The 10,442-nt window shown below is 30.6% G+C and overlaps 1 protein-coding gene across 16 annotated transcripts in view; it reads right to left on the reverse strand.

Annotated features, from left to right (window-relative positions):
- LOC145292169 (tropomyosin Tod p 1.0102) overlaps positions 1–7,934 on the reverse strand; it is a 166,291-nt gene extending 158,357 nt beyond the window's left edge. For all 16 annotated transcript variants that reach the window (XM_080138414.1, XM_080138408.1, XM_080138419.1 and 13 more), the window contains exon 1: positions 7,063–7,934. In XM_080138414.1, coding sequence (XP_079994540.1) covers positions 7,063–7,176 — 114 coding nt within the window. In that variant the 5' untranslated portion in view covers positions 7,177–7,934. The remainder of the gene's footprint in view (positions 1–7,062) is intronic.
- Positions 7,935–10,442: the final 2,508 nt, after the last annotated feature.

A 10,442-nucleotide genomic window follows, 5' to 3' on the forward strand; every position in this document is an offset into this window, starting at 1 on the left:
TTTTACTGCCAAAATGATAAAGATGCTAGTTATAATACATGTCTCGGGGAAAGTACATAATGATAGGGCCTCATTGGAAAATTTATCAAGAGATTTTGCACGATATTTATTCAAAGAAACTAGCTAAGATATTTGTCTGGCAAAAAAGCGTGTGTTAATAGACACTGAAGTGACATTAAAAAAGCCATAATTTTTTGGAGGGTTATTTTCTTCAGCATTTTGAATCGATATTTTTTGTCTAGAAATTATGGTTTGAATCACATTAAAATCGAAGAATCCCCCCTTTTCTGATGAGTTCTATTACCTTTGATTTTAAGAGAATTTTAATGGGATTTTAATAGGATTTTAATCAGAAATTTATTGAGATTCTGTCAAATAATTAGTTTCTACTCCAAGTAATCTAATTGTAGGTTAAAGATAAAAAGTGACGGACACACATATCACCTATTTATATAGATAAACAACGATTATTATTATTATTATTATTATTATTATTATTATTATTATTATTATTATTATTATACATAAAGGTATTATAATAAAAAGAAAAATGAGAATGAAAAATTAATTCATAAACAATCAACCAAAAATGAGAGGAATTTTTTAAAATTTATTTCTGAATAAAAAGAATTTCTTAATAGGCGAATTGTGAATATATATATATATATGTAGGTATGTATGTAGGTAGGTAGGTAGGTAGATATGCTGTTACCTGGCTGCTAGTCGCTCGCCCAGGGTAGGTAACAGCTACCCTAGCTGGGTCGAGCCATCATCAGCGCGTTCTGCTGAGGAAGGTGTACCATAAGTGGTCATGCTATATTTAAACCTGCGATATTTTCGCAATTCGCAATCTGTAAGCGAACATCCCTACTGGGAAAGATAACACCGATCATATTACATGGCAAGAGAGAAACTTTGTCGAATCTGTGGCAGAGGCTTCGTATTCATTTCAACATTACCATTATCTATCTCCTCTTCCCGCCACCCACTCTTGTTCTCTCCTTACTGTTCTATACACACACATATATGTGTGCGTGTATATATATATATATATATATATATAAATGGACATATTTTGACCTATCTATCTCTCTCTCTCTCTCTATATATATATATATATATATATATATATATATATAACCGAATTTTATATATTTTAAATTCATTTAGATATATTTTTATATATCTGTTTATTGATATATATCGAATATATATACAGGGTGACTTAAAAACACATCACATCAAAACGCTAGGGTCTTTGGCCTTTTTTTTCTCCATTGACTGTAAAATGCTCAGAAAAACAATTGAATGCCCTCTGTTTTTTTGGGGGGGATCACCCTGTATATAGATATATTACTCTCTCTCTCTTTCTCTCTTTCTCTCTTTCTCTCTCTCGCTCTCTCTCTCTCTATCTATATAACTATCTATCTATATATATATATATATATGTGTGTATATATATATATATATATATATATATATATATATATATGTATGTATGCATGCATGTATACTACATAGAAACTTGTATATTTTGGTTGGAGAAATCTTTATCAAACTTAAGTGCCATATACATCTATATATAAATCACATTTATACGTTGTAATTTTGATTTAAAATGTGTTTTTTAAAGAAATAAATAAAATAAATGCTCTAAAAAGTATAAAACGGAGTAAATGATGTGTTAATGAAATTTTTAATACTTCCGATGAACCTCTTCTCTTTATCAAAAATGTATGTTTTGATTAAAAAAAAATAAAAGCCTTTAGATTTCAATGTAAAAAGCTGAACATACTTTGAACTATTAAATATCTATCTACCTGTACATATGTCTGTGTGTGTGCGCCTACTTGTCAATCTGTTTAACTTTCTCCTTGTCTACCTCGATATTTATTCAAGTACTTTCATTTCATATCTATTTAGGAATATCTCTTATCCATCTATCTATCTATCTATCTATCTATCTATCTATCTATCTAAACGAATATATTTGCTGAGCGTCTATCTATATACCTCTCTATCTGGACTTGTTCTATTCCAAGTATAGGTCGTACATGATATGTACATTAATTAGCAAATCATTACTTAATAAATAATTAATTTTATGATAATCATCAAATTATTTCATATTTTTAAGTTAACTTTTTGTTTGTTCTGAAAGATTTTAAAAATATTTTTGTAATTCCGCGGAATGTTTTGAAATCTGTTAAAACAATTCTTAATTGTTCTTAAATAATTTGATATTTTTTTCAAACACGACGCCATTTTTTTGATTGACATATTAATGAATTTCAAACAACAAGGATTCACATTCAATGCCGTTCCAAAAATGCGTCCATGTTCTGAGTTTGTCAAACATTATTTCTCAATTGTTTCGATCGTTTATTGTAATTTAACTCTCTTTGTTCATTGTGATCAAGGATATTGTTTTAAATCAACCTACTTTCATATGAACAACATTAAACTCAATTGTTATGGCAAGTGTTCGAATAATTTTGGGAATGGCTGTCGGTTATCGTGTTGGCTTACTGCGATAAGGCTATTTGACTCACGAACTTTAATTATTCTTTTAAATATGTTCATTATACTAAAGGGCAGGGGTCATATCTATCTGTGTTGCATTAGACACATTTTGATAATATTTCAAGAGAAACACATTTTGGTAATATTTTAAGAGAAAGACATAATCATTAAAATTCTAAATTACAAGTCATGTAAGACGTCATAAGTCATGTAAGACATCATAAGTCATGTAAGACATCATAAGTCATGTAAGACATCATAACTTAGCGATGTAATCTTTATTTTTCACAAATTTCCTTTTTTTGTTTGTCTGTTTTATCTCTTAACCATTGAAACATAAAATTTAGTAGAAATTCTAAGGTAATTCCTAAAGGACCAGAGAATTAGCATAACATGATACAATTCAATCCTCTTTTAATGGAAAACTTTTTGAAAAAAAAAAAATTAAGGTTTTAACTTGTACGATGGCTAAGTAATTAATACCACAGATTGAAAACCTGTGTGTTCCCAGTTCGAATTTAGTTCGTTCCATAGAAACACTTTCATCAACTGTGCACCTGATCTTGTGTCTTATCTCCAAAAGTGGCGGTAAATAAAATAACATTAGTTTTTTAAGCTCTTTTTTTTACTGTTTTCGCCATATTAGAAAATTTATTTCGAAGTATCATGAGATCAACCTGTACGACTTCATCCGAACATTGTTAAATAGCGTGACCCCCCACCCATAGACAGGTACTTCAGCTACATGTATGTATTTACTGTATGTTCTAAAACTGTGCTTTTAAAATAATCCTTTTTTCTTTAAATAATGATAAAAATAATATAAGTACGTTGTAACGTGGTGTACACGACCATATTGTGTCTAATGTTAATCCTCCCTTGTGTTGTCCATAGCCCATTGGATGTGCCACACACGATCTCAGTGAGGAGTCACAGTAAGTTACCAAAGATGGTGGTAGTATCACTGCTACCATCCGTACAATAATTATAACAACAAATAATTCTTGGAGTATATCTAATCTTGCCGGATCCAACGACAAGATTAATTAAATCCATTTTAAATTCGCAATCCATAAACGTTGATGATTTATTGGATCAGACACAAAGCAGTTCTGACTAGTCATCCTACACCGATTTTCATCCTCGCGATCTTTTAGCAGATAAACTCCCTGACCATATAGGGTGTATAACGTATTTAACAGCTCCTAAACATTCCTAACTCATAAGTATATTATAATTTGTGTAGATAAATATTATATCTCTATAGAAAACTTTAAAAAAGAAAAAGTGCAAAAGGCTTTTGTAATCTGAAAATCTTTTTCATGCGGCATCTCGTTAAATGGACAAAATAAAACAGTAGTCATATATAGATGAAACGCCGAAATAAATGTTTCTGCCTGAATTTTTCAAATGATTATACAATTTTTTCGTAGATAATTAGTTCCAATTAGATTCTCTGGGACGATCCAATAATTTATTTCATGTACGAATTAAGACATTCTGATAAATTGTCATTGCGGTTGACACGAAAAAATCGATGACAAACTGACGTTTGAGCAGTAGTTATGAAGCGTTATTTTTATAGGACCAACACAAGCATATAGAATCTGATGGTAGCTTTTGTTTCCTCAATTTTGTCCGTCACAAACTCAGTGATGGTGAGAGATGGATGAGGATGGAAACTTGCCAACATTATTGAGACCGGCACCAAGAATCATGGGAATCTACTTAATCAGAGAATCAAATGCAAGGGAAGCACTATGTAACCTTAAAAACTTCTTGGCCACATTTATGTATTTTAGTTCAGAAGAGTGTTGGCATATATACAGAGGACTTGATTAACTTTTATTATATCGAAACGTTGTTGATCAGTTAAAATTTAAGCCGCTAATTTACGTCGAGAAATATAATTCAACTTGAAATTAACACGTTTGTAATTCAATGGCGTTTTATATCTTGATAGTGATTTTAGCTGAATTAATGTACAATTAAATATGAATAATAGTGATCATATATTTAAAGAATGAATCATGCAACAACCCCTTAGTAAATAATAGTTATTTTATTATTTACAGTGAGAAGAAGGTAGTAATAAAAAAAACTCAATTTTACCAACATAATTCTTTATGTCACACGTAAGAAATCAATAATTGAAAAGACAAAAAAAAAAAAAAAAAAAAAAGCGACACTTCTTAAGATACGTCCATTCAATCTGCGTTGACAGACAAACGGGCCGAATACCGAACGAACGAACGAACGGACAACGGCTCTAATAGAAAACTCTGGACGCACTAAATAATTAAAATTCGTTTTTTATTTTTTAACAATTCTAAATGGAGAACACAGATAAAGATTCACTAAACGTTTTTTGTATATATTCTCAGCCGAAATGAGATGATAATTTAACACGACAGCTGGGTTTCAAATTTTTGTTGGGTAAATATTTGTCTAGTTTATGTTGTCAATGTGTGAGGTTTAGTAAAAGCTAGAATTTCAACGTCGATACACGCTAACATATCTGATTTACGCCATATCAACCCTTTTCGGGCTGTTCAATACAAAATATAAACGCAATGAGCACAATATGTTAAGCGACAGTTTATAACTTTCCACAGAAATATAAGTGTATGATTAAACGTAACAGATCCAGTAACATTTTAATACGGCTTGCCGATTCCGTAGTCTGTGTCGGTATCCATGATGTTTGTTTCAGAAGCAAGCACATAAAATGTATATAAAAAAAGAAACAACGCTAGATAATGTATATATCGATTAGCTAATTTAACACCAAAATCAATGCACTAAACTTGCATAGATTAAAGAAGATAGCAAGTAGCGACCGAAATTGTTTTAAAAACATTCTGTATCCCTATACATCAACGAATTAGAAATAAAATACAGAAATATATAAACACATATTTTTACATTATTTTTTATACATATATTAATATACATGTATTTAATGCTAAGACGGTGGTTCAGTGACTAACGACACGGACTGACGACCTGGGTTTTCCAAGTTCGAATTCAGCTCGTTCCACAAAAAAACAATCAATTAGCATGTTGGCAACCTGCACATGGTTTCCCCTGTAAGTACCTGATGTCTTTCTAGAAATAATTCTGGCTAGAAAAATATCGGGGAAACCAATGCTAACAATAGAATCTTCGAATTCATACGATGATGATGATCGATGTTCTTAATCGATTCATGTACTTTTCTTTAATATTTCTGAAACAATCTGAAGTTTGTACGAAAGGTATGCGTTGATAAATATAAAAAAATTATAGCAAGTTTATTTCACGTGAGTCATTTTTATTTAAAACCAACGTTGTGGTGATTATCAAACATTCATATATGGTCAAAGTATTTATTCATAATTTTTTTTTTTTTTTTTTTTTAGTTTTGTATGACAGTTTAACTGTATATCAACCCTTTAGAATTATCTCGTGCCGACGCACAGTCCTTTTTATATAAACGATTCATTTGGATACGATTTATAAAACACACACTGTTATTTTACCCATAGCTGGAGAGAGGTGTTCATATTTGTTCCCAATGATATTACAATATAATGTAGATTCGATTACCCATCACACCGCTTGTGTCCACCATTTTTAAACAAAAATGGTATGCGTATAGAGGGTATGGTAAGGATCGAACTTACGACACAATTTGCCAAACCAGATTATTAATAGTTAATCATACAGTAAAACTATGAAGATATTGTAGACATTGTTGAAGATATTATAGTTAGACACAAGGTCATGATTTTTGTATTCATCGAGAACATTGAAACTAGTTACACTATTAGGTGAGCGATAACATTCTATAAATTACTCTATTCTGTGTGATTTACATCATTTTTTTATCGGTGAATATATATAATATATTAAGATATATATTTAAAGGTTTACCCTTTGTTAATTTTGGCTATACGCTACTTTAAAACAGTTTTTAAAAATTGATAGTCGATATAAAATGAAAAAAATAAAATTACAGTTTTCTTTTTGTCCAAGATTTCCCTTATATTAAAAAAAAAAAAATTTAAGATGTACGTACTCGTGACAAAAATATCATATTCCAAAAATCATGTAAACTGATCAAGTAGTTTCATTTTTTATAAAGAAAATCATTTTAAAGTGAATTAAGGGGAATTCGTAGGCATTACAACAAAATTTTCACAGTTTTCAGTTATTGTTTAGTTACCTATTTTTGTTTCTTGCGCTTGTTTTCAAAATGGCGGGGCGAGACAGTCTCTCCTCGGTTACTCATAACATTTTAAAAGAAATCTATTTGATCAATTTGCTTGATTTTTAGAGTATGATATTTTCATTTCGTCATAAACACGTACATCATACATTTTTTTTATATATGAGTCATTCTGGACAAGAACCCGTTTTTATCGATGTTTATATATTTAGCTATATATTTTAAAACTTTGCCGGTTGTTAATTTGGGCATTACGCCATTTTTAATACGATTCAAAAAAGAAGAAAAAAAAACAAGATGGCTGAAAAAAAATGGTGGATCGTTCTTACCTTATTCTTTGAATCCTCTAAATCTCTTAGGGATTGTTCAGTTTGTTCTGCCTTGTCGGTAGCGACCTCTTTCTCCATCTTCATGGCCAACATCTTTTTCTTGATGGCATCCATGGCTGTTGTTTGGTGTAATACGGCGACCTAACAGAGAAAATCACAAAATATTAAAAACCGAGTGGTTTTTTATTTGTTTTGGGTTTGCAAAGAAGGAGTTGAGAGAACTCTTTCACACTGCAGACGAGAGCTTCGCTCGGTACGAGAAGCGGCAGAGCGAACTGAGGGCAGAGAAGACGACTGAGCAAAGCAATCCGTATTCTGTTGGTGCCAAAATACTTCCAGGAGGAGATACTAAAGGAATGTGAACGTCGACCAATCAGAAAGCCTCTCTTATGGCTCTACGAGACTCGCGATGCGAATGGGACGCTGTATTCGCGATAGTGTTACCTCCTTGTTTGGCAACGCTTTCATGACGACCGGTGGGGGTGGGGTTAGGGTTAGAACGATGGGTAAAGAGTCAGTTTTTTTTTTTTAGGGTGAGGGAGGATATTGGTTGGTGGAGATTGGGGTAGCTTCAGCAGCAAAGATGCGAGATGTTGGATGCCCAGGTAGGAGGGAGCGTGACTCCTTAGGTGTAGGTGGTGGTAGTTAAGACAGGGGTGGTGATGGAAATGAGGGAACGGGTAGAGGATGAACAAGATATACATAGAAGCTTAGATATAGAGAGGAGGGGTTGGGGAGACTAGCAAGAGAAAGAGGTTACTGTGGGCTGAAGAAATAAGATTTTTTAAAAAAAGTGTTCTCTACGACTGAATTAAAAGAACCGGCCTTTCATTTGCGTACCTTCTTACTCTATCTTTTTGCTAAAAAGCTCCCACTCCCCTCCCCCGGGATCCCAACCATACCACTTACCTACTCAGTCTCCCAAAGTCTCGGCCACTTCGGAAGGGTGCAAGAGAAAGGAAGAATGTATATGGATTCAACAGAATAAAAAGAGAGGAAGCTTTACCTAACCAACAGAAGATTCTTTGGCTTGGAAGAAATCAGTCAATGGTTATAACTGGTCTCTTAAAAATTTAAACAAAATGGCGTATCCAGAATTTGATGTATTTCCGAATTTACAAGGAGCAATTGACCGTTTCTACATTGATATTCTGGATAAAATAGGATATAAATATATTTTAAAAAAATAATCTCTGTTCTCCCTCCTTCTCTTCCACCTTCTCTCTCCCATATATATATATATATATATATATATATATATATATATATATATATATATATATATATATATATATATATATATATAAAAGCTTTGAGGAGGAATTTACTAATCAAGGAAAAAGCAAATTCCAAAATCAAATATAAATTGTGTGTGTATATATATATATATATATATATATATATATATACAATTTATATATATTTATATATACTTATATATATATGTATATATATACTAATATATAAATATATGTATATATACTAATATATATATATATAAAATATATACAAAAAAGCAAATTCTAAAATCAAATATAGATTTAATATATATATATATATATATATATATATATATGTACATTAAATTTATATTTGTTTTTTTCCTTGATTAGTAAATTCCTCCTCAAAGCTTTATATATATATATATATATATATATGTATATATATATATATATATATATATATATATACTAGACGATGTACCCGTCGTTGCCCGGTATTAAACGTAGCGATAAATTCCTTAAAATAGAGTAAAAAAAATAACAAAAAACGGAAAGAAACTGAGGCATGTGCATGCGAGTATTATGGGTTTTTTTTCTTGTACGTAAAAAAAAAAAAAAAAAATACCCGAACTGAGATTGAAACCAAAACCTAAAGACAGTCAATCAAATTCGATAACCATTATACCAGCTTGCTACGATCTTTTAGCAGTGTTTCCCCACTTTGTGAAACAGTTGACAAACTAATAAAAATCCGATGACCTCCAAGTACGAATTTTTCATTTTTGACCCTTTAGCAGCCCCCTTTTCCGGATTAAAACCGATTAAAAAATTTTTCACATGTATGAATACCCTATATACCAAATTTAATGTCTGTAGATCAAAAACTTGTTGAGGATATAGGCTGAGAAGTTTCCTCACGCACATATTCTCACTTATATATATATATATATATATATATATATATATATATATATATATATATATATATAATGTATATATATATATATATAGAGAGAGAGAGAGAGAGAGAGAGAAAGAGAGAGAGAGAGAGAGAGCGAAAGAGAGAGAGAGAGAGAGAATAAATGACAAAAAGTTATATTCCAAAATTCATGATGTTGACCATCTTATAATTTATTCCTTTAATTCAGTTGACTTATACAATTCTTGACAGTATCTGTTTCTTAGCGCAAATTCAATCACTTAATTACTTACATATGGCGTAATGGAAAAATATGAAGGTAACTGCAGTTTTCTTCCAATGTTGGGATTTCTACCAAGTCAAATCACATTTTCATTCCTTTTGACGGATTGATTGTTGCTATTTCTTATGATGACTTCAGGGCATAATAGATTCACTGATTGATATAAAATTAAGTGAATGATTTTGCGCTACGAAACAGATACTGTTAAGAATTGTATAAGTCAACTGAATTGAAGGAATAAATTATAAGATCGTCAACATCATGAATTTTGGAATATAACTTTTTGTCATTTATTATCTATATTGCTCTGTAATTACATTGAGCTTCTTATATAAGGATTTGTATATAATAAGAAAATATGTTTCTACAGATATGTGTGTGTGTCTATCTTCTTCTTCTATACTCCTATAAATTAGTTTTCCTATTGCGTGTATTGATATTCATATTAAAAATCCTCTTTTCTATTTATTTAATAGAATTTTCTTATATATGGGTTATGGAATTGCATTCACAAGCAAAAGATCTAGCTAATTTGCATATTCTTTTAAACATTAATTTTAATTAATTCCCTATTAGTTGCTTCGGTTTTTAATGGTGTAATCATCTTTAGTTAACTATTACGTGTAATTATATTCATGCAGAAATTCTACATGATTTATACTTGCATAATATTTGCATAAAAAGTTTATAGTAAACACAAAATTGTTTCCATATATATTTATTTATACGTATATATTTTTGTTTGACAAATTTTGCCTACCAAAATCCTCCTAGAGTTTTTGGTCTACAGATATGAAACTTCATATATAAGGTATTTGAATCCATGCAAAACTTTATATTTAGATTTTAGCCCGGAAAAATCGGTACAAGAGTGTGAAAATTAAAAAAAAATGAAATTTGCCAGGTGAAGGTCGAACGCTGGCATTACGAATGCATAACTTAGTAGCTATTAGTT

This window comes from Euprymna scolopes, chromosome 13 (assembly GCF_053919585.1).
Source record: "Euprymna scolopes isolate OS-2025 chromosome 13, ASM5391958v1, whole genome shotgun sequence".
Taxonomy (NCBI): domain Eukaryota; kingdom Metazoa; phylum Mollusca; class Cephalopoda; order Sepiida; family Sepiolidae; genus Euprymna; species Euprymna scolopes.